Source organism: Lithobates pipiens, unplaced genomic scaffold (genome assembly GCF_037356315.1).
Source record: "Lithobates pipiens isolate NorthernLeopardFrog02 unplaced genomic scaffold, aLitPip1_a1.2 Scaffold_13, whole genome shotgun sequence".
Lineage (NCBI taxonomy): Eukaryota > Metazoa > Chordata > Amphibia > Anura > Ranidae > Lithobates > Lithobates pipiens.
The window spans coordinates 307,459,614-307,486,110 of NW_027507718.1; the positions used below are offsets into that span (position 1 = coordinate 307,459,614).

At 41.6% G+C, this 26,497-nt stretch overlaps 1 protein-coding gene across 1 annotated transcript in view; it reads left to right on the top strand.

The window, feature by feature from the left end:
* The first annotated feature begins 355 nt into the window (after positions 1-355).
* LOC143974978 (uncharacterized) overlaps positions 356-26,497 on the top strand; it is a 67,832-nt gene continuing 41,690 nt past the window's right edge. The window contains exons 1-3 of the mRNA XM_077476879.1: positions 356-693; positions 6,915-7,321; positions 26,339-26,409. Of these exons, the coding sequence (XP_077333005.1) occupies positions 650-693; positions 6,915-7,321; positions 26,339-26,409 (522 nt within the window). The 5' untranslated portion in view covers positions 356-649. The remainder of the gene's footprint in view (positions 694-6,914; positions 7,322-26,338; positions 26,410-26,497) is intronic.

Consider the following 26,497-nt stretch of genomic DNA (forward strand, 5'->3'; position numbering starts at 1 on the left):
TGTGCACAGGATCTACATAGAGTATACGATCCGCACTGCACAGGATTTACAACATACAGTACACGATCCGCACTGTGCACAGGATCTACATAGAGTATACGATCCGCACTGCACAGGATTTACAACATACAGTACACGATCCGCACTGTGCACAGGATCTACATAGAGTATACGATCCGTACTGCACAGGATCTACACAGAGTACAGGATAGACACTTAGCACAGGACCTACAACATAGAGTACACGATCCACACTGTGCTCAGGATCTACATAGCGTATACGATCCACACTGTGCACAGGATCTGCAGAGAGTAAACGATCCACAGTGCACAGGATCTACACTAGTAGCCACCCTGTACAGAATCCACTGAGCATTGCACAGGATCCCCAGCACACTATCCACAGGAACAGGGACTACAGTACACAGAGCTGAGGATCCACACTGCACAACATGATTCATATTGCATAGTATTCACAGAGCACAGAATATATACACACACACACACACACACATGCAGCAGAGGATCTACTGAGCCCAGGATCTACACTGTACATGATCCACACAGAACAACCCACACACCTGGCACCCCCAACACACAGAGCTTCCCCTACACCAACCAGCTGGGACCTCAGGAGCACACCGTCCATATGGACAGCAGCTCAGCACATATATTCCAGGCTGCCAAGGAATGGTAAGTATCTTATGTGTCTATTCTATACTGAGCAGTAAATGTGGTTGGGACACCCTGCTGAGTACAGTCACCTTTCTTTTAACTGGTGGTTACTAACTGCAGACTCTGTGTATACTACTACTGTTACCTGCTGCTACTGTTACTAATACTGCTACTAGAACTATAACTGCTATCATTACTACTACTAATACTAGAGCCACTACTATTACTACTTTTACTGCTACTATTACTAATACTACTACTGCTACTATTACTACTGCCACTACTAATACTCCTACTGCTACTATTAATACTACTACTACTAATACTCCTACTGCTACTATTCTTACTACTACTGATACTTTAAATACTACAATTGCTACTATTACCACTACTACCGCTACTATTACTGCTACTAATACCACTGCCACTACTATTACTACTTTTACTGCTACTATAACTAATACTACTACTATTAATACTGCTACTATTCTTATTACTACTGATACTATAAATACTACTAATAGTACTATTACCAGTATTACTATTACTAATACTACTGCCACTATTATTACGACTTTTACTGCTACTATAATTAATACTACTACTGTTACTATTACTACTACTAATGCTCCTACTGCTATTCTTCTTACTACTACTAATACTGCTACTATTACCACTACTACCGCTACTATTACTACTACTGCTACTAATACTGCAACTATTACTACTACTACTACTACCGCTACTATTACTACTACTGCAACTACCCCGTTTCCTCCGAAAATAAGACCTAGCGTGATTGTTGGTGATGGCTGCAATATAAGCCCTACCCCCGCTATAACTACTACTACTAACCTTGAATAATAATACTATTAATAATAACATCAATAATTCGTTAATAATAACACTCTCTTAAATTTTAAATAATAAAAATAGAAGTGTGTAAAAAACATTAACATATTTGCCAGCAGGCACCGGTAAAGGCAGAAGGTTTTTTCCTAAAGTGGTTGTAAACTTGAAATGTGAAAAAAAAAGCATATCCCCTTATAGTATAGTGTGTACTTGTGTTAGTCCAGAGCACTGAGTGTCATTTCTGTCTACTGATTTGTTCCTCTGCTATCAGCATAAGTCAATTCTGACAAGTTTTCCTGACACCAAGAGAAAAAAAGGTGACACGAGAGAGATCTCTAGCAGAGTGAGGGCCTCAGCTCTGTTCCTGTGTGTTGTGTGGATGGGGGGTGTGTCTGTGTGTCCCTTCCCTCCAATCAGCTCTCAGAGCTCTCCTCACTGAGCTCTGCAAACCCTTTAGGGCCGGTTCACACTGCAGGCGAGGCGAGGCGACTCCGACTTGCCTCGCCGCGACCTGCAGCGGCCTCGGCGGCGACTTGCAAATGACTTCTGTATAGAAGTCAATGCAAGTCGCCCCGAGGTCGCCCGAAAGTAGTACAGGAACCTTTTTTCTGAGTCGGAGCGACTCGAGTCGCTCCTCTCAGAACGGTTCCATTGTACAGAACGGGGGCGACTTGCGGGAGCGAGGCGAGGCGAGTCGTGTCGCCTCGCATCGCCGGCTGTGTGAACCGGCCCATATTTTATTTTCTCTGGCCCCCTTTTTTTGGACTCTCAGACAAGCTTACAAAATCAGCACTTTGAATGGCTGTAGAGAAGAGAAGGCTGCAGATAGACACAACCAACATAGAATTTGTTTAATCTCTGTGTATTACCCATAGCCCAGTCACTTCACTGAATATATGTGAGAGTTTACAAACACTTCTATGGATTAAAGTGTTTGTAAACAATGAAGGTTTTTTTTTTTTTACCTTCATGCATTCTATGAAAAAGTAATATAAAATGTAAAAACATTGGAAAAAAAAATATATTCACTTTTTTTTTTTTTTTTTTTTACATACTGTCACCAGTCAGTGCCCCTGATCCAGTGACCCTGTGCCATATCACAAAAAATGGCCTGGTCATCAAGGGGGTAAATCCTTCCAGGGCTGAAGTGGTTAGTGAGCTGCCGGGTACATGAGCCCTTAGGTCAGGGGTAGGGAACCCCTGCCTTAGATGTACTTTAACTTTTTTAGTCCTCTATGAAATGTGGAAGGCCTAGGACCTCTGTCAAGTTTTTAGTAGGTCCCCATTCATCTGTAGAATAAGAAACAAACAAGTGCACAGCAGATGTCTGCATGTGGCTGGGAAGACAGGACTGCTGGATTTCTTGCAGTTTTTAGAGCCAAAGATATCCAGCAGAAGGAGGAGATGTTTTATTTTGGGAAATGAAAGAAACAGAAGTTATTTTATTCCTGGTTTCCCATCACGTGTTTCTAAACCGCATTAGGGAAATGATGGCTGGAATCAGTTTTGGCCCTGGCCATCCGCTGTGCGTCCTTGCCAAAGAAGACCTTCATCCTTGAACAGACTAGACGCCCTAGCTGTGCCACGGTGTGGGTGTATTGAGGTGCCATCCACAACGAACGACATGCTAATACAAAATTGTGCATTGCTTTAACCACTTGCTGACCACCCCACAGCCACAGGGTGGCCCTCTGCGCAGGATCACATACCAGGACAAATTTGAGAGGGTGAAGCTCCTTAACGGGGGGCACCGACAGCAGTAAACACTGACAGGTGTTCTAATCCACATCCAAAAATAAAAGTTATACTTTAACCACATGCTGACCGTATACTGTATACATACGGCGGCAAGGCAGTTCTCCTGCGCAGGGTCATGTACCTACCACGTGATCCTGCACTTCCTGGTCTGGGGCATGCATGCACGCCGCCGGCAACCCGCAAACCGCTGTGATTGGACACAGCGGAAGACAATCAGCAGGTCCGGCAATCGTTACGGGACACAAGTAGAATGGCGGTCTGCCTAAGTAAACGGCCTTCTGTCAGTAGGAAAGGTATTAATCCTGTGTTTCTGCAAAGCAGGAACACAGATCTCTGTCTTCCCACAGTACAAGCACCTTCCACACAGTAGTAAAGCATAGGTTAGGCACGCAGTTAACCCTTCGATCAACCCTGATGTTAACCCCTTCCTAACTAGTGTCATTAGTACAGTGACAGTGCATATTTTTAGCAATAATCACTGTAGTAGTCTCACTGGTTTCCAAAAAGTGTCACTTGGGGTTATTTACAAGAGACAAACCCACTTTGCACTACAAGTGCAAAGTGCACTTGAACTTGCACTGAAAGTGCACTTGAACTTGCACTTGAACTTGCACTGAAAGTGCACTTGGAAGTGCAGTCGCTGTAGATCCGATGGGGACATACAAGGAAAATAAAAAACAGATTTTTAGCTTGCACGTGATTGGATGATAAAATCAGCAGAGCTTCCTCTAATTTCATAGCTTCCCCTCAGATCTACAGCGACTGCACCCCCAAGTGAACTTGCAGTGCAATTTGAAGTGCACTTTGCACTTGTAGTGCAAAGTGGATTTGCCTTTCGTAAATAACTTCCTTTAGTGTCCGATTGGTTCACCGCAATGTCGCAGTCCCGCTATAAATCGCTGATCACTGCCATTACTAGTAAGAAATAAAAATTCCATAAATATATTCCAAAGTTTGTAGATGATATTATTTTGCGCAAACCAATCAATATACGCTTATTGGGATTTTTCACCAAAAATATGTAGCAGAATACATGAAGAAATTAGATTTTTTTTACATTTTTTTTTATTGGATAGTTTTTTTTACCAGAAAGTAAAAAAAATATATATATATATTTTTTTTTTTTCAAAACTGTTGGTCTTTTTTGTTTATAGCACAAAAAATATTAAGCCACAGAGGTGATCAAATACCACCAAAAGAAAGCTCTATTTGTGGGTAAAAAAAGAACCTTCATTTTATTTGGGTACAGCGTTGCACAACCGCGCAATTGTCAGTTGGGTCGGCGCGACTGCCTCAGGCGACTTGGACGCGACCACTGCATTGACTTGCAAAACAACTTCTTTATAGAAGTCAATGCAAGTCGCCTCAAGTCGCCCCCAAAATCGTACAGGAACCTTTTTCTAAGTCGGAGCGACTTGTGTTGCTCCGATTTAGAATGGTTCCATTGTACAGAACGGGACGCTACTTGTCAGGCTACAAGTCGTCCTAGTGTGAACCGACCCTTAAAGTAACACAGTGCCGTTTTACAAAACATGGCCTAGTCATGAAGGGGGGTAAACCTTTCGGAGCTGAAGTGGTTTAAGCTTTGATAATAAAAACTCAAAGCTGATTGGTTTCTATGCAAAGCTCCAGAAAATTTTACAGTCTCCTGTTTTAGTAAATCAACCCCACTGTATAGTAAAGATGCCATTACACCCCAACTCCAGCCAAAAAAGGATTATTTTGTTTTGAATACAGCGGGAAGTTTTAGAGCCTCTGTTTGATTCTTATTGGCACCTGTGTCCCTATTGGAGGGATTTACGCTCACTTCCTTTCAGCACAGGAAGTGATGCAAAATTTCTAAACTGGCACAAAGACAAAAACACAATCCCTGTAATTCATAAAAAGTATTGCAGACATTTTTTAGAGTTCCGTCACACCGCTACATGACAAATGTCGGTGCTTTCAACAGATTCATGTATCTGTCAGGAAAATGTATATAAATTTGTCGCAGGAAGCGAGGACTGAGACCAGACTGTCAGTAACTCTGGGCTCCCTGCTGGCCACTGCGCATGTCTCACAGACAGACAGGTACTGTGGCCAAGGAGCTTTGTTGTGCGGTCGGCCTAATGGAGAACTCTTATGCCACGTACACAAGAACGGAATTTTGGTCGGAAAAAGCTCTGATGGTTTTCCCGTGGGAATTCCGACGGGATTCCGACGGGATTTCGCTCAAGCTGTCTTGCATACACACCAAATTCTGACCGTCAAGAACGCGGTGGCTTACAACACGTACGACGGGACTAGAAAAAGGAAGTTCAATACTCAGTAGCCAATATCTTCCATCCCATTGTTGAATCTGAGCATGCGTGAGTTTTTGCTTGCCGGAATTGCATTCACACAATCAGAATTTCCGATTTTTTTTTTTAATTTTATTTTATTTTATTTTTTTTTCCCGATCCGTCAAACAAATTAAGAACCTGCTTTCAATCTTATGCTGGCGGAAACTCTGCCAGCAAAATTCCGATGGAGCATACACACGGTCACATTCTCCAACGAAAAGCTCTCATCGGTCTTTGGTTGGCTGAAATTTCGACCGTGTGTACGCGGCATTACACTTGTTTCTCATCGGGTCCACCTGCTGTGGTTGACAGTGAAATGCAACGGGTGTATTCCATAGCCACTGTTCATTCCAATCCACCTTCTGTCTGTCACTCAGAATCAGGCTACCCCTACATTGTTCATTGGTTGTTATGATGCTGACAGCCTGCGTCCTAGCAACCAATAAAGCAAATGTACCACAAAATAAAAAGTAAGTAAACAAACACCTCTGACCACCCTCCATACTCCAACTTTTTAGTTATCTGGTAACTGACAGAAGTTCTTTTTACATTTGTGGTAGCGGATGGACTCATTGTCAAAGTGGTACAAATAATAACTACCTGAATCTGTTGCACCAATAAAAATAGTTACCAAAACAACTGCGAATGCTTTTATGAATTAGACACAGGACTTTAAAGAGCCAATACCACCAGAAAATTGTTGCAAATTGAATACTCACCCCCCCCCCCCTTCCCGGAGTAGCGTGAGATTAGAACTTTTGACAATGTCTAAAGGCCCATACACACAATACGAAATTCGGAAGTAAACTTTAGTCCGATAAACCATCTGCCAATTTTTGGATCGTTAGTATGGTGCTTTCGACAGCCGATTCCAGTTTTTCGTGCGACAAAAGCTGGACGTGCAGACTATAAAACTTTCGCAAACTGAACGTCCGATGTTCGTTTAACCAGTACGGTTTTCCGCCAAAAAAAATCGCAAGAGCAAGTCTACACATGTTTAGAAACAAAAAAATACACCCAAAACTATTCAACACATTACGTCACTTCTGTTGAATTCTGTCATAAGAGAATTTTCGTATGGTGAGTAACCTCTGCACTTTTCACATGAGACTAGCATGAGGCTTTAATTGCTGCTCAAGGCCTTGTATGTGCATCACAGGGAAACAAAGTGAGGAAAATGTCCCTAGTGAAGTCACAAACAAAATATCAGTTGGATGGAGTTACTCTTTGTATTTTTTTTGTAGTTTCTTTTCACTGATATATGTAACCTGAATCCATGGCCTCTTCTTCACCTTCTTTGTATTGCAGTGATGTTAAGAAATGCCAGCAGATCATTGAAGAAGAAGGTCTTTCAATTGTTGGAAATTATGATGAAAAGGGACACACACCAGTTCATTGGGCTGCTCTGGCTGGATCTGTCGAGCTGATTGGACTATTTGTGGACAGTAAGGGACCAGTGGACCTGCCAAGCCAATCTGAGTCCGGTCAGCACCCTATACACTGGGCTGCAGTAAATGGGTGCATCGCTGTGGTGGACCTGCTTGTGAAGGCAGGAGTTTCACTAGACGTGGAAGACCAGAAAGGTTGCACACCTTTAATCACAGCCGCACAATATGGACAAACTGCGCTCTGCTGCTACCTCATTGGAAAAGGTGCCAAATTACATTTATGTGACTTAGAGGGAGACAATGCACTGCACTGGGCAGCTTTTAAAGGTGAGTTTATATATAAATTATTTTATTCATATCTAATAACAAAATATCTGTTGTGCCAGCAACAGGAATGGCGCTGCGCAAGATGCAAAATAATATTTTTCCTTTATTAATATAGCCAGCAAGAGCGAGTTCTATTCTGACATGTTTTGTGCTAGGTACAGCACTTTCTCAAACCGCTGTGCCTAGTGCAAAACATGTCAGAATAAAGTCTGTTCCTGCTGGCTATATAAATAAATGAAGAATATTATTTTGCATCCCTGTGTGTGGCATTCCTGTTGCTGGCACAATTGATTGCTTTGGTGCTGAGCCAGCACCTAAGATGTGATAGAGCCGTATCTCGCCTGGAGTAACGTGTAACATTTAACAAATTATCTGTGTTTAGTAGAAGATGAGTCTATGTTTAACAAATATGTATTTTATCCCACACTGCATGTCTTAGGCCTCTTTCACACGGACTGTCCGTTCAGTCCATTGATTTTTTTTTATGTTTGTGAGTATCCATTTGTTACTTGGAATTTCATAAATTATGTGGGGGTAATGCACGAGGAGTTGCACCCTCTTGTGTGTGTTTTTTGCAGTTGATTAGAGATTTCTCGATCTGTGGAGGACTGCACCTGAATAAGCATTGTGCATCTATCTCCTGGAGCACCGTGAATGAATGCTGGAGTTTTTATTTTTTGGTTGAGAGACAGTGTCAGCCCTGTGTTTATATGCATTTAGAGGATATTTATAAACACGGATCCGTCCCTCGTGAAAGAGCCTCAAGCATTTAGGCCTCATGCACACGAGACGCAGTTAAACGCGCGTTCAGATGCAGTTGGACAGTTTTTTCAACTGCACCTGAACTCATTCAATGTTATCCTATGTGTCCATGCACACAGTCTCGTTTTTTTGCGTTTATATGCAGTTGCGTTTAATCACGTTTTTCCAGAAGCAAAAAAATGCGTTCAGAGACAAAAATTTCTGCGTTTCAGACGCAAAACGGGGCTAAACGCGGCTAAACGCGGCTGAACGCGGCAACCGCGTTTAGCCGCGTTTGCGTTTATATGCGTTTTTAAAGGTGACCTTTTTTTTTACATTAAAAATCTCAAAAATGATTGCAAATGATGAAAAACCATTAGAAAAATATTTTAAACAATTGCAATTGCAAGTGGACAATCCACAACTTGTGGCAAGTGACGTGGCAAGTGGACAATCCACAACTTGTGGCAAGTGACATGGCAGGTGGCAAGTGATGTGGCAAGTGGACAATCCACAACTTGTGGCAAGTGACGTGGCAGGTGAAGTGGCAAGTGACGTGGAAAGTGGACAATAGACAACTTGTGGCAGGTGACGTGGCAAGTGACCTGGCAGGTGACGCGGCAAGTGACTTGGCAGGTGACGTGGCAAGTGGAAAATCAACAACTTGTGGCAGGTGACTGGCATGTGACGTGGCAAGTGGACAATCCATAACTTGTGGCAGGTGACGTGGCAAGTGACGTGGCAAGTGGACAATCCACTTGTGGCAGGTGACGTGGCAGGGGACGTGGCAAGGGACGTGGCAAGTGGACGATCCACAACTTGTGGCAGGTGATGTGGCTGGTGACGTGGCAAGTGGACAATCCACATCTTGTGTCAGGTGACGTGGCAGGTGACGTGGAAAGTGGTGTGGCAAGTGGACAATCCACAACTTGTGGCAGGTGATGTGGCTGGTGACGTGGTAAGTGGACAATCCACAACTTGTGGCAGATGGCATGGCAGGTGACGTGGAAAGTGGACAATCCACATCTTGTGGCAAGTGACGTGGCAAGTGGACAATCCACAACTTGTGGCAGGTTATGTGGCAAGTGATGTGGCAGGTGATGTGACAAGTGGACAATCCACATCTTGTGGCAAGTGACGTGGCAGGTGATGTGGCAAGTGGACAATCCACAACTTGTGGCAGGTGACGTGGCAGGTGATGTGGCAAGTGACGTGGCAGCTGACGTGGCAAGTGGACAATCCAAAACTTGTGGCAGGTGACGTGGCAAGTGACGTGGCAGGTGACGTGGCAAGTGATGTGGCAAGTGGACAATCCACAGCTTGTGGCAAGTGACGTGGCAAGTGGACAATCCACAACTTGTGGCAGGTGATGTGGCAGGTGACGTGGCAAGTGAACAATCCACAACTTGTGGCAGGTGACGTGGCAAGTGACGTGACAGGTGAAGTGGCAAGTGACGCGGCAAGTAGACAATCCACAACTTGTGGCAGGTGATGTGGCAAGTGACGTGGCAGGTGATGTGGCAAGTCACGTGGCAAGTGGACAATCCACAACTTGTGGCAGGTGATGTGGCTGGTGACGTGTCAAGTGGACAATCCACAGCTTGTGGCAGGTGGCATGGCAGATGACGTGGAAAGTGGACAATCCACATCTCGTGGCAAGTGACGTGGCAGCTGACGTGGCAAGTGACATGGCAAGTGGACAATCCAAAACTTGTGGCAGGTGACGTGGCAAGTGACGTGGCAGGTGACGTGGCAAGTGACGTGGCAAGTGGACAATCCACAACTTGTGGCAGGTGACGTGGCAGGTGACGTGGCAAGTGAACAATCCACAACTTGTGGCAGGTGATGTGGCAAGTGACGTGGCAGGTGATGTGGCAAGTGACGCGGCAAGTAGACAATCCACAACTTGTGGCAGGTGATGTGGCTGGTGACGTGGCAAGTGGACAATCCACAGCTTGTGGCAGGTGGCATGGCAGATGACGTGGAAAGTGGACAATCCACATCTCGTGGCAGGTGATGTGGCAAGTGACGTGGCAAGTGGACAATCCACAATTTGTGGCAGGTGACGTGGCAGGTGATGTGGCAAGTGGACAATCCCCAACTTGTGGCAAGTGACGTGGCAAGTGGACAATCCACAACTTGTGGCAGGTGCCGTGGCAAGTGACACGGCAAATGCAAGTGTACAACTGCTCTCTATGCTGCTGCTGCTCACTCTGATCAAAATAGCAGAAATAGTTAAAAAAAATGCTTTGAGAGCTTGGGGAGGGTCTACATGATGTTATCTTTATAAACGCGTCTAAACGCAAACGCGTCTAAACGCGTCTAAACGCGTCTAAACGCGACATGCAAACGCGGCAAAACGCGCGTTTCTAAACGCGCGTTTCAGCTTTTTTTTGACAGAGGTTTCATCTGCGTCTCGTGTGCATGAGGCCTTACATGTGTTTAAGTGCAGTCAGTTTAGCTACACTATATTACCAAAAGTACTGGGATGTCTGCCTTTACACGCACATGAACTTTAATGGCATCCCAGTCTTAGTCGTAGGGTTCAATATTGAGTTAACCCGCCATTTGCAGCTATAACAGCTTCAACTCTTCCTGGAAGTCTGTCAACAAGGTTTGGGAGTGTGTCTATGGGAATGTTTGACCATTCTTCCAGAAGCACATTAGTGAGGTCAGGCACTGATGTGGATGAGAAGGCCTGGCTCGCAGTGTCCCATCTAATTAATCCCAAAGATGTTTTATCAGGTTAAGGTCAGGACAGTCAAGTTGCTCCACCCCAAACTCTTTGGGATGGAGCAAACACTGGTGCGCAGTCATGTTGGAACAGGAAGGGGCCCTCCCCAAACTGTTCCCACAAAGTTGGGAGCATTAAATCATCCAAAATATCTTGGTATACTGACGCCTTAAGAGTTTTCTTCACTAGAACTAAGGGGCCAAGCTCAGCCCCTGAAAAACGACCCCACACCATGATCCACCCTCCACCAAATGATCTGGACCAGTGCAGAAAGCAAGGTCCATAAAGACATGGATGAGCGAGTTTGGGGTGGAGGAACTTGACTGGCCTGCACATAAACTCGATAGAACACCTTTGGGATGAATTAGAGTGGAGACTGCGAGCCAAGCCTTTTCGTCCAACATCAGTGCCTGACCTCATAAATGTTCTTCTGGAAGAATGGTCAAACATTCCCATAGACACACTCCTAAACCTTGTGGGCAGCCTTCCCAAAGGAGTTGAAGCTTTTATAGCTGCAAAGGGTGGGCCACCTCAATATTCAACCTTACGGACTGACTGGTATGACATTAAAGTTCATGTGCGTGTAAAGGCAGGCGTCACAATACTTTTGGTAATATAGAGAATGTTTTGAGAAAATAGAATTTTGTACATACAGGGTCTGATTAGAAACACTAAATGCTAATAAACCGTCTTTAGAGCAAGAACATCCAAATGCAGGAAAAGGTGATCTGGGATTCATAACATCTGTTTGTACTTCACAGATGACTTCCAGCGTTCACAAAATCTATACACTGGAGTGCCAGTGTGAATGAGACCTCTAGTCATTTTTAGAAATGACAATGAAGAAATGAGAGCAAAATGACACAAGAGCTGCCATGTATTTGTCTAACTTTGTGTTTCCCACACGTTGCCCAGTTGTGTATGACCACCAAAGTCTTTGTAGTATCTGATCATCAGATGTGTGAATTATTAATAATGACCACATGTCCCACCAGGGGAGGACTGGAAACCCTTGATTTGGGGGGGGGGGGGGGGGACGGGCAAACAAACACTAGCCCTTTCATGCTAGGGACAGATTTCCATGGACTAAAGAAAGTGTCCAATCAATGCAAAGTGTGTCACAGTGCCTCATTGATTTTGGGGCATGGTAAAAGCTTTGCATTCCTTATGGACATGTTTTTTTTTTTTGTGACACACCTTTTCACATCTTCCAGCATCCACTTCCCATGTGGTTCTTAGTATTCAGACACACACAATCTTTGATTCGTAAAGGAAGTTGGCACTGTAGGACTTCCCTTCCCCAGGCACTGTGTTCGCAGGTCTGAGCTAGGTAGCTATATAATGCCTAGCACAGTGATTCTCAACGGTTCCTCCAAAGGTTGTTAGTGGTTCCTTCAGCATTGGGCAATTTCTGCCTCTCAGATAAGTTCCCACTGACACCATTGATCTTTTTAGCTATCTGTAAGGAGGCAATTCTTCCCAATGACCACAAGTGTAAGGACCATTCTTCCCACTGACCATCACACTACTGTATCATGAGTTGTAGATTTCTAATTTTTAGCAGGGGTTCCCCGAGACCGGAGAACTATTCCAAGGGTTCCTCTGTGTTGAAAAGGTTGAGAAAGGCTGGCCTAGCATGTTCCACCTACTGTAGGTCATTTTCTGATGGAACTTTGAATGGGGTTTTAACTCCACTTAGGTCCACCAGCCCATGATATTATTGTCCATGTCAAATAAAGATACCATTTGTTCCAAAGTGTGTTCAATCCTGATGGTAGAATCCAGAACCCATGTGTAAGTTATAATTGTGCCTATATTATACCTCTAAAGCCCACAAATGATATTTTGTACACATACCAGTGGTTTGCGTAGGATAGTGTTCTTCTTTTTTTTTTTTAGAGCAACCGAACCAATTTCTTCTCAAAGTCCTTAAATGTATTACACATATCTCTGTGCTCATCTGAGTGTGCAGAAAACATGGAAGCTGATACGGTTTGATTTCTGGGAAAATCACAGAGAACATGTACAGACATATCTTAGGGAGACTCCTTACTGACTAAACACACTGTACAGACACATAGAGAAGCTTGTAATATTGTCTGACATGTCTGTTGATTGTGGAGCTTCTTTACCGTAATTCAGCAACCTAAAATCAATTGGTGCGTCTTGCTGTCAGTCCGTGAAGCACTTTTTCAGCTTTTAGTTATTGATTTTAAAGCTGAGCTGGTTCCTAATTATTCTATGTTAGCTTTTATATGAACAATAGCTTAGACTATGCTATATCATGCATAAAATCATAGCACTATTCTATAGAATGTAAGCAGAACTCCAAGCAAATAAAAAAAAATACTGTTTAAAATAGTGAAGATTTCATAAAAAGTGAGATTTAGTGGAAAAAAATTACTACAGCTTTAGTCAAATCACTTGCCTGTTATGAAATATGTCCCACGTGCAGGCATTGTGGATTCTGTAGCAATCTTCAATGTAGGGCTGCCCTGTCCTCTTCCTGCTGCTGAACGTAATGGCTTTGGTTCTCCGGACTCAGCTGCACTAAAGGTGAGTCAACACAGACACTCCGCCTCCTTCCTCCTCCTCCATTGAGAAACATTCTATCATTGACTACACTACCTGTAACAGCATCTGGGAATGGGGAAGAGCCTGGTCAGTCACAACATTATCTCCTTCAATCAAACATGGTGTTACAAGCAATGTTGTCAGTGATAGAACTTTTCTTAGTGGAGAAGATGGTAGGTGGGGGGGTCCCCATTAGACCATCTATACTTTTGTTCTGCCTGAAGATGACCATTGAGGTGATAAAAGTTCAAAGACAGGAAGAGGACAGGCATCCCTGCAGTGAAGTTTTCTCCAGGATCCTGCTGCCTATGCAATGTGAGCCATACTTTATTACAGATAAGTAATGTGACTAAAGTTGTAGGGATTTTTTTTTTTTTTTTTAGCTAAAAAATAAATAAACTTAAAGGATAAGTCCACCCTAAGCCCTTGTACACACGGTCGGACATTCCGACAACAAAATCCATCGGATTTTGTCTGACGGATTTTGTCCGAAACTGGTGTTGCATACACACGGTCGGACAAAGTTGACGGACAATCCGATCGTTCGTAACGTGATGACGTAATTTAGTTACGACCTTCACTTATTACAGAATACAAAAGTGGCATAAATATCATCGGGAAGAACTAGTGAGCGCTGCGGGGGAACTTGGGAGATCGACACTACTGCAAGTGTCGGTTTCAGTACCATTTTCTGCAGCAGATTTCTCAGCATGAGCATGGCAGAGGCAGAAGGAAAGGTAAGTATGTCCTGTCTCCTTTTACAGGCTGGCCTTGCTTTAAACAATTTTCTGAAAAGACAGGACCACTTTACATTTTTTTTTTTTTATGTTCAGATATTACAAGTACATAAAATATTCTTGATAGCAGTCTTCTGCAGTGCGCTGCACAACAGCGTTAACATCACTTTGTTACATAAAAGGGAATTTCTAATATCCACTATTCCTGAAAAGACAGATAAAGTGATACTACACACACGCTGTTTCATTTACGTTGCTCCTTTTATTTCTATATATGAATGAGGGCATTGTAATTATTTTAACAAAAAAAAATCTAAGTACCTTTTTCCTTATCAATATAAAGCTGTCAAAAGACTCAGATCTTTCCCAGCCTGTCTGCAGGGAAACATAAGCAGGAGGAGCTTCTAGTCCTCTGCTACTGGTCATATGTTCAAAATAAAAAAAACAGCCCTTGGGAGAGTAAAAATAAATAATTAGTATCAATAAACTGTTTTAAATCATCATACAAATATACTGAATATTTGAAATCAAATCTTTATTATTTTTTGGCAATAACATGTGTCATGCCCCTCCCTCCTGTGTTTTAGCATTAGAGGGAGGTGATGCCTCCACCAATCTACATGTAATATCCCACCCCCATTGTGTTTAGCTAGTTAATAGCATGGAGTAGGAGGGAAGGGAGTGGGCTGTCATTTACCACTGTGTATACACCCACATGTGTGACTCTATAGTCGATTGATGTCATACATTCCAGGAGTCATTAGGAGAGGAGGAGGGACTTTCTCAGCTAAGCACACCCTCCTGCCTGCATGCCAGAGCTAAGGGCAGGTGGAGCTCGGGAAGAAAACAATACATGATTTATCTGTCCTTACTCAAGATGGCTCAAAAATGCTGAAAAGGAACATGGATGGATGGGTGAGGCTGCATTTTCAGTTCGTGGTGCTTAGATACAGTTTAGTTCAGCTTTCATTGACACCTGTTTGATACCATAATGACTGGTCCTGTTTATTGGCAGTTACCAATACAATTGCACAATGTATAACTGGCAACTTCAGTCACTGCGACACCTGCATATTGCCATAATAACAGGTCCTTCTTGGTGAAAGCTTCAGTCACTACTTACATCTGTATGTTGTTATGATGACAGGTTATTCTTAAGGGCAAGATCAGTTAATACTACACTTTGCATCATGTCATAATGACCCTTTGGTCATGCAGCTTCCATCAAAGAGTCATATAATGATATGTTACTGACTGATGCTATACTGTGTTATTTACTGGTAGCTTTAGTCACTAACACGCCATCTGATGCCATAATAGTAGTGTGTGTCACTGTGGTAGGAATTTAGAGTGTAAGCTGCTCTGTTGTGAATGGCCCATACATCAAAAGCAACACTTGTGACTACACTAGGTTGGATCAAAATCATATCCTCATTTAATGTATAACTAAAGGCAAAACTATTTTCTTCGTTTCGGAAAGAGTGCAGAGGGATTAGAACACTTTTCACTTTTTATTGCTGCCTGTGTACCCGTTTTTAAACCGATGGGTGCCTTCCATAGGCATGCGCACAGGTTGTGCCAGGTGTGCCTGGGCACACCCTAATCACCCTGTGCTGGGCAGATTCCCCTGTTGCTTGGCTGCAGAGAAAGGGATTGGGGAATCTCTGTCCTCAGTTCCTTTCTCTGTCTCAAAGTGAGACATCAGGGGTCTTTTCAGATCCCTGATATTTCACCAAAGCCCCCAAATGGAACACCTGAAAAAAAAAAAAAATTTTAATAAAATTGTAAAAAAGTAGTAATAAAAAAAATATAAAAAATAAACTACTGACACCAATCTCTGCTCTTCTGACGCCGTCCACTGCTCTGCTGACACCAGCCTCTGTCCTACTGACACTGTCCACTGCTCTACCGAAACTGCCCATTGCCCTACTGCTATATATATATATATATATATATATATATATATATATATATATATATATATATATATATATATATATATATATATATATATATATATATATATATACATACATACATACATACATACATACATACATACATACATACATACATACATACACACGCATGTGTCTTTGAGCTTTGGGATGCACACCCTAATGCAATAGGCTGCACACACCTAGGGCGCCTTTGTTTTTTACTGGCTTGCAAAGTAAAGCATTGTATACTAGCACATTATGCGAAACATTCCAGCAATGCATTGTCATCAATGGAGGCCGCTACCACCTTCACCCATCTTCCTTCTGGGTTCGCGGACTCCGACTGTGTGACTGCCAAGAGCCGCAATGATGCCACTCCTGTGCATGCATGGGGGAGGTGCCGTAAAAGGGTTGCGGTTCCTTCAGAGCGCATGCACTGATGATGTAATCGGCTGCATATATGCATATATAGTAAATATCTCCTAAACCGTGCACGTTTAGGAGATATTACAGGCTTACCTCTAAGTAGAAGTCAGTGATTGAAGTTTACAACCACTTTAAGGAGATTCACCCTCTCTATTTGTCCTGTTTACCATTATCATTGAGGCCTCATGCATACTGGATGTTAAAATAACATTATAAAAACACCAGTAGCTTTGCAGTCAACGTTTTTCAATGTTTTTCCGGCTTATGCCCCATACACACGGTCGGATTTTCCGATGGAAAATGTGCGATCAGATCGTGTTGTCGGAAAATCCGACCATGTGTGGGCTCCATCTGACTTTTTCCATCGGATTTTCCGACGCACAAATCGCATAAGTTCCGATTGTGTGTAGACAATTCCGTGCCACGCATGCTCAGAATAAACTAAGAGTCGAAAGCTATTGGCTATTGACCTGTTCATAGTCCCGACGTACATGTTTGACGTCGCCTCGTTCAGAATGATCGGATTGTGAAACAACTTTGTGCAACCATGTGTATGTAACACAATTTTCGGCCAAAATCCGTCTGAAAAAATACAACGGATTTCCTGGTTGGAATGTCCGACTGTATGTATGGGCCATAAGCGTTTTTTGTTTTTGTTGTTTTTTTATGTATTTATTTATTTTCAATGGATCAAAAACGTCCAAAAATGCTGGCGAGATGCGTTTTTGAGCGTTTATCAGCGTTTTTGATGTTAGAGCGTTTTTACAGCTGAAAACAGCTGAAAAACTCCTCTCGGAACCCACTAGTTTTGGGTTTTTTTTTAAAGCCAAAAACCACCCCAGCCAAAACATGCTGATAACAGCCTATGTGTGCATGGACACATAGGATAACCTGATGGGGAGTTTATTGACTGTAGAAAAAAAACATCTGAAGCCAAAAACAGCTGCTGTAAAAATGTCCAGTGTGCATGAGGCCTGAGGCTCATGCGCACTAAAGAAAGCTAACGTGGAAAAATGATAAAAAACACTAATAAACACAAAAAAACGCTATTGCAAAAATGTTAAATGCTGAAAAACTCACTACAAAGCTACTGCCGTTTTTATAACGTTTTAATATCCAGTGTGCATGAGGCCTGAAAGTGAATGTAAAGAAAATCTCAACCTTTGGCTTGTCCCTAGAAAAGTAATAGAGGGAAAATCTTCCATTAGGGACACTAGTTCTGGTGACCTGAGGATCCCCAAGGAATTCCCTTAATTTCCAGGGATTTCCTCTCACTTCCTGTTTTGGCTTTGGGACAGGAAGTGAAGGGAAATCCCCGCCAGGGGACAAATGGCAGAATAACACCCTCCCTTACTGTATCCAAAATGAAAAATAAAGTTTTTCCTATAGTTCTACTTCCTACATATGAAAAGTTGGATTCCTAGTGATATTAGATAAAGATAGAACAGTTGGTGGGATGGAAGTTACCTGTTTAAAAGGATCTCCAGTGTATTGATGGCTGAAGCTTAGATGGCACATAGTACAGGTAGAACCATAACAAATTGGAAATGTCTATAGGATAGACAGGTGTGACTTCTTATTGGGTCAAGCGGTGAATGAAGATTTTTTTATTTTTTTTATTTGGTTTATATGTTAGGGAGGAGGTGTCTTTTGTCCTTAAAGATTAGCTCTTTCCCAGCTGAGTATTGCCTCCCGTTTTGCTCCTTAGGTGAATGAATTTGTTATAGAGTTGAATGTTTAAAAAAGGTCTCTCAAACCACGTACCTCCCATAATACTTGCACAGTATGTTGTCATAAAAATACACTACAATCGTTAGTGTACCAATTTAGCATCATTTTAAAATCTCTTTGAAGTATAATATACTGTATAAAGTAAATAGCAGACTTGTTTAAATGTAATATTTGTGCTTTTGTAAAACAGGGAGGATCAAGCTATACAAGACTGTAAATAAGTGCTTTACACAGAAAAAAATATATTACTACTACATCAATTTATAATCATTGCACTTGTAGTACTTGTAGTACCTGTAGTATGTAGTAAAAAACATATATATATTTATGTATATTTTAAATATTATATACTATATATAATATAATTTTATATAATATAATACTACATAATATATTATTATATAATATATTATATACTATTTAAAATGGTATATTTAAAATATATTGTATCAAAAAAAATTGCTACTATAGTACATCAATTTATAATCATTGCACTTGTAGTACTTGTAGTATGTTGTAAAAAAAATATTGTAGTATATTTAAAATATTATATACTATATAATATCATTTTATATACTATATAATGTACTATATAATACTATAATATTTTATACTATATTATATAATAGATTATATACTATTTAAAATAGTATATTTAAAATATATTGTAGTAAAAAAATATATATATTGCTACTACATCAATTTATAATCATTGCACTTGTAGTATGTTGGATATGCTCAGTTCTTTTTCTACCTTTTGTTGATTTAAGTATACTTTAAACTGAGATTGATGACAGTGTTGGCACTGTTAACATTGTCAGGTATCACAAAAGGAGGTCAATGGGGAGCCCCGTCACAATTTGTTGTGGGTCCCCATGATATGTAGTTTCACCCCTTTATTTTATCACATTTTACTTTTAACACCATTAATTGCATAACATGAGAAGTATACACAGGGAAGTGACAGGTACTCTTTGGACACATCAGTGGTATAAATACTGATTTAGCAGTCATCATAAAAAAGGAATGAAAAGAAGCAGAGTGAAACCTTAGAAGCACACAGGAGCCAAGGATGTGAAGGACATGGGCTGTAGGCATCTGTAGTTGATAAAAGAAATATTTTGTTACACAACTGGAAGAACAGTTTAATGCTTAGGCATTTTCAGGATGCATGGTCTGTATAAGTGCAATAAAAGGTTTAGCTATGTCAAAGTAATTAAAAAATAAATATACATATATCTAATATACAATATAAGGTTGACATTATTTTATCAATCTTTTTAAATCAGTCTATCGATAACCATATTATTTTGCTATATTATATTTACTATATAGTTTAAATAGACAGGACTAATATATGGGAAGCTCTAGAATAAAAACATAATGCAAAGAGGGTGCTTGGTGTCAATATTGTAATTGACCTTCCATACAAAGGAAATTACACAATGAAAGTCAATGTGGCCCAATAAGAAGAGATTTAAAGGGGTATTAAGACCAAAGGCAAACATTTTATTATATTGCAGTATTGACCCGTACACCCGGTCGGACATTCTGACCACAAAATCCATCTGATTTTTTTCTGACAAATTTTGGCCAAAACTTGTGTTGCATACACACGGCCGAACAAAGTTGTTGGAAAATCCAGTCATTCAGAACAAGGTGAAGTTCATTGCGTACAACGGGACCATGTAGAGGCCAGTAGCCGATAGCTTTCCTCTTGTAATTCATTCTGAGCATGCCTGGCACTTTGTCCGTCAGAATTCTCTACAAACGATCGGAAAAAGATTGGATTTTGCCCATCTCAATTTCCAACAGAAAAAGTCAGATAGAGCCCACACACGATTGGATTTTCCGACAACATAATCCGATCAGACCCTTTCCATCTGAATGTCCGACCGTGTGTACAGGGCATTAGGTGTTCTAATCCCTCTCTACTCTAAATAAAAAATATATATTTTTTTGCCTTTAGTTATCCTTAAAATGTGGTAGCCACATTCGGTTTTTTTCTTTTTTCCTTTTTTCTTTTCTTTTCTTTTATTATATTTTATTTTCCACGTAGTGATCTGGCTAGAAGCACACTTCCTGCCTTAGGTTACGCTCCACCCTTGAAGAGCAGCAGAGAAACCTTTGGACAGCAGCATTGTCAAGAGAGGAGAGTAGTGTTAAGGCCCATGTGTACTTGGGCTGAATATTGGGTATGACCACCGGTCCATGTTTACAGCAGTCTGACTGAAGCAGGCCGAAACGTCTGGCTTCTGTCGAAGTTGTATAGCCGAAAAAGGTCTGCCGTTCAGCATCCGATTAGCGCTCTCAGCCAATGGCTAAGAACGCTGACCGGTGTGTTTTGGAGGATGGGTGATCCCACTGCCAGAACACAATAGCTCAGTGCAGGAGATCACTGTACTAAAATCAGATTATTAGTACGGGATCTCCTCTCAAGCTCTTCAGTTTTCTTTAATTCAGCCCGCAGGGTTGAACAACAAAAAAACTCATAGTGTGTACTAGGCTTTAGATGAGTTAGCAGATTTGGATGGACTTGATAAATGAAATAAAGATGAACTCCTGCTTTTTAAGAAGTTGTTATAGAACCCTATTTGGGATAAAGGTTTTACAAACCTAATAAAAGCTGACCATTGTAAAGACCCCTGTCAGTGTAAATGGTTTGTCTCAATCTTCTAGCTGCTACTTTTGCTGTACAGCTTGGTCTGTAAAATTAAGTTGTTGTTTTGTTATGACCTACAACATGTAATGTCTCTTCTGCAAAAAAATACAATTACCTACCAGTTTGCAGTCCCCTGTAAAATGTACACGGAGCTGTGCATGCCAGTGGAGTGCCAGCATGCTGGGATGAATAATTCCCATGCATGTGCAGGGGTGACATCACCAGCCAATCAAGATGACCAAAGACTGGCAGCCAGAAAAATCTGGGGAGAAGAGGTGGTGTGGAACCTCATTGGCATCGAGCCATTGGCGCATAGGTGACTATTCTTGACTTTACAGTTCCGCTTTACTTTCTTTGCTGGGTTGCTTTCTTTGTCTCTTTTAAGAGATTTCCTCCAACTTCCTGTTTAGTCTGACTTTTGCTTTTATTGCCATCTTTGTCCTTGGTGAGTTGGATTCACCTTACTTTTGTATGGGACACCTATCAAATAGGAAATGGGGAAATTTCAGCCATTGGGACACAGAACATAAGGCTCCATGCACACTGGACGTTAAAATAATGTTATAAAAACGCCAGTAGCTTTGCAATGATTCTTTAAACGTTTCTAACGTTTTTGCAATAGCGTTTATGAGCGTTTTTTTACCGTTTTTCCGCGTTAGCATTTTTTAGCCTAATTTTTTTTTATTTTTTTTTCAATGGATCAGAAACGTTAAAAACACTGGTGAACCACGTTTTGGAGCGTTTATCAGAGTTTATGAGCATTTGGCGTTTTTTGTGGTCAGAAAAACGACTCCTGAACGTGATTTTATGGCGTTCAGAAAATGGCCCATAAACTACACTGCTGATAAACATCCAAAAATGTCCATGTGTGCATGGTCACATAGGATAACATAGAGGGGAGTTTATGCGCGGTTAAAAAAAAAAAACGCTCAAACTCATAAAAACGCCCGTTTATGAGCTTCAGTGTGCATGGAGCCTTAAGAACTTGGCAGAGCTGGAAATAAATGCTTTTAGCGTTCTCTGTAATGGAAGAAAAATCCTTTTTTTGCCCACAAACTATTTAAATAAATCCATATTTCTCTGGCAAAATTAGGTTATCCAATATCATGTTCACCATTTATTTTATCCTGACAATATACAGTGTTTGTTGGCAAAAATGTGTTCTTTTATAGCGCCGATATTCGAAATATGTGCTGCTTGGAAGTCAGTAAAGCTAGTTACCATATATAGTTGTCATGTTTCTGCCAGCAGCTGAGCAACTCTCGGAGGAATAGAAAAATGAACTTTTCCAATATGAATCAGTCAGATACATAGTAGAATCACAGCTCTTGGTCCAAGCAGAATAACAGATCCTAAAATCTAATTTCGGATTTGGCATATATACACTATACTGTATAGCACATAGTTAATACAAAGACATTTGGTATACTGGGCTTGTATCAATATCATAGCACAGAGTGCACTTTAGAGTGGTTTCTGTTTTATGCAGATCGTTTAGGTATTCCTAGACTGCAGTTCATTCCCGTAAAACTGTTCCCTACGGAAGGAAAAAGAGAAGACTTAAGAATGTGATGCAATCCGGTATTATACAACCTTTGCACTAAACCATACAAAGCGCATTTAAAACGCAATCCATCTAAAGAAGAATGGATAAACCTAAGGATTCTTGCTACCGTATCGCTATTGGTAGACTGTGCATCAGCAGCTACATTATGTATAAATTGTTGCGACAGCCTTTTGGAGCTTGGAGGATCAGAATGGAAGGCTGGCATCTGCATTTGTTTGTGTTTGGTCAAATCTTTACTTGAAGTGAAGATTTTAGGTCTCTCAATAAGTTAAGCTAATAATAGGGCTGATGTGCAGACACCTTTTGATACGTACAGTACAAATACCTGTGTTATTTTTCAAACCTGTTTTATTTTTCAGAAGTCAAGGTCCAGTATCCAGACCGGGCCTAGCAATCAAGGGGTTAGCATGGCTGTATGTTGTATATTGGCCCCTGGAAAATTCTTACTCAGTAGTTCTAGGTGTGGTGCTTATGTTGCCAAAAATGAAGTGTGGCAAAAAAAAGTGTACACTCATGCCCGGACCTACAGGCGGTTCCCATCATCTTACCTGACCATAACACTTGACCCTGTTCTTCCTCCGTGATCTCTTAAAATGAACGCCTTTGACTAATCATACCTTAAAGTGTTACTAAACCCACAACAGTAAAAATCAGTCTGTAGATGCAGTAAAGCATGCTTTTTATACTCCCTGTGGATCTATTGTGTAATGAGGCTGTTTGATCCTGTATGCACAGATCCTCCCCTTCTTGCATTGCCCCCAAACCATGTCTGGATAAGACAGAGTTACTGGAGTCGTGCTGTACATGCTCAGTTTGGTATGTACTGCTAGAGAGTTTTTTTTTTTTTTTTTTCTGGGAGAGTGCATGTAATCGGCACAGGGCCAGTCGGCACTGTCCAGACAGAGGGTCAGGGGTCCTGCATCCTGATAGGACTGCCAGTGCAGTATGAAAATTCCCCCTACAAGCTTTAACCAGGCACTGATAAAAGTCACAAGGCTGCTATATACTGCTGATGAGAAAAGATATTTAGTAGTTTTTATATTTACTAAAATGATTGCATTTTCATGTTCTGTGTACTATGGGAGACCACATATAGTGAATGCAAGTTCCTCGGTTTAGTAACACTTTAGCCTACTCCCTAATGCTATATTAACATCAAAATCTGCACTTATTTTATTATCATCAAATGTATCTGTGCTGAAAGACAACAATCCTGCAGCAAACCTTCCAGTGCAAGTGCTGTTTCACCAAAAGGTTCTGGGCACTCCAGTAATATAACCTGACAGCAGGGCCGTCTTTAATATTGATTGGACCCTGGGCAAAGATTTTAATTGCCCCCCCCCCCCAGCTAGACTCAAAATTAGTTTACGGCAGCAGATCAGGCAGTGATTGTGATTGGCTGCCAGAGATTACAACACATCATTACAGCTCACAGATTAGTTGCTAGAGGTTACAGAACATCATTACTGCTGTGCGGAGTGCAAGAGTGAGGGGTGGGTGCGGAGTGCAAGAGTGAGGGGTGGGTGCGGAGTGCAAGAGTGAGGGATGGGTGCAGAGTGCAAGAGTAGGGTGGGTGCAGAGTGCAGGACTGAGGTGGGTGCAGAGTGCGGTGGGTGCAGATTGCAAGAGTGGGGTGGGTGCAGAGTGCAGGACTGAGGTGGGTGCAGAGTGAGGTGGGTGCAGATTGCAAGAGTTGGGTGGGTGCAGAGTGTGGTGGGTGCAGAGTGCAGGACTGAGGTTGGTGAAGAGTGTGGTGGGTGCGCAGAGTGTGGTGGGTTCAAAGCTCTCCTCCCACCCAGATTCCAGGACAGAGCTCCTCTCCAAGGCTGTCCTCCCACAAAGCCCCCCCACCCCCCATTGCAGTACAGAGTTTTCCTCTGTCCCAAGTGCTACTCACAGACACAGCATGTGTCCTCTGATGTCCGTGCAGCATACCAGAGTACCAGTCCCAGAAGCAGCTTCCTCTGTGTGGAGTCCCCGCCCCCTTCCTCCTCTTCTCTCATAGAGCAATGTGTGTACCCGAGGGATGAGAGAGAGGAGCGCGTGTGTATTAGAGCCAGCATGCGACCAGCACCAGAGGTGGCCGAACTCCGGCGGGCAGCGCAGGGCCCCCCAACAAGGACAGGGCCCTGGGCAGATGCCCCTTTTGCCCCGTGGTAAAGACGGCCTGACAGGTTCATTTAAAGTAGTGTACAAATTCTGTGAAGAAGGCAAGGCAAAAAAAGTGCCCAAACCATCTAGAGATCTAGGTTTTTGTGCATTTTGGAAATATAAAATTTTACAATTCGGTGTGCTTCCATGATGTTTGAGTGGTACCATGTCGACTTTAGCTGTAGAAGTATTATATGTGATGAGCTCTACTGTCATTCAGTATTGTATATAAATGGGATAATCTCCTAGGGTTAAGATTTTCATCAGATCACACTAATTCATGGCTGCTGACAAATATCCCTAGACCTTCTAGTTAGTTCTCAGATTTGGTCTTCTTTACTGTATTATTATTGAAAAAAAAAAATGACCCCCCCCCCCCCCAAACAGAATGCTAGCCTACCATACCAAGAATAAAGATTGGTATAACAAATGATAGCTGGAAACCATGTGTCACCCATGTCTTTGCAATGCCATCCCATATGCCCTTCAGCTATGCAGGGGTGCTTCCACATCACTGGTGTTTCTAACAAGAGGCATGGAAATTTTTTTATAAATAATGTTTGGGGGAGGGATAATTTCTAGGACAAAAAATAATTTTGTGTCTTTTTAACAGTATATTTTACATCAAGTGAACAGGTAAGTCTTTGAGTTTACCAGAGTCAGGGGTAACAGATTTCCTCTTACATGAACCCCCTCCAGAACACCTCTCGGGGCATTGGAAAAAAGGAATAAATGGGTGCCCATCTGCACTGGGAATATGTTTTTCCATTTGTGGTCCTCCTCTTAAAACTCTCCCACCCAATATTCAAGGGCATGTGGGCTGACAGTATGGTAGGGGCTGGAGTACCTGTACATTCCCAGCCCCCAGATATTTCAATACCAACCCTTTATAGCTGAGGTGCCAGACTGGTATTTTACAGAGGAAGGGTCATATTTTTATTTTAATAAAATGAAACTAAGGAAATATTCTTACCCAAAAAACAAAAGGCCTACAGAAACGTTACTAGCAAATCAGCAAATGGCAACCCAGCAAAATGAATGAGAGGCATGGAAATAATGAACAATATCACTGGTAGATACATATTTTTTTTTTTTTTGCTGCTGACAATTAACATAAACTTGTCAGTGCAGAATATGAGAGCTGTTGTTGGCGAAAAATTACCTGGAAATATATAAATTGATATTTAGTAGTCAAGACCCTGTTTGACCCTCACCGGGCTGATTATTAGTTGGTTAGGTCTAGCGACCTTCAATTCCAAACTACGTATTTGTGTCTTAGAAGTAATCTGGCTGGAATAAAACCCATTTTAGAAACCTGTTATGGAAACTGCCTTTTCTTGGCTCACATTTTGCATACTCCAGTATCCATCTCAAAACCTTGTATTGGCAAGCTTCTGGGACAGGTGTTTTTCTTAACATAAAGTTACCTTTATTATGTAATGTTGCCAAGTTTTTTTAGACGTCTTATGGGTACCCAATGGGGAGCATTACAAAAAATTCCTATTTCAGTGATCCCTGTCTCTGGAACAAACATATTTTTTTCCCCATCCGTGAGCATCATCACAAACAAATGAAGTAAGGGAAATGATAGATCCTCCCCAATGCAAACAAAAACAACCACAAAACACTAAAGAGGTACCAAGATTTCCAGCCTATCAAAAATTAAGCAAAAAACTTTTTGATGATGCACCACTTAAACAAAGCACACGCACATAATTAATTTTATTAACATGTATTATTTTATTTGTATACAGGTCACTGTGAATTATCCCACCTGCTAATATACTCAGGTTGTAACCCCAGACAGACTGACAACTATGGTCAGGTAAGCCAGAAGCCTATAGCAACAATAAGAAAAATGCAAAGCAGAAGGAAGACTCCATCACAAGAAAGTGGGGAAACAGAATTAACAA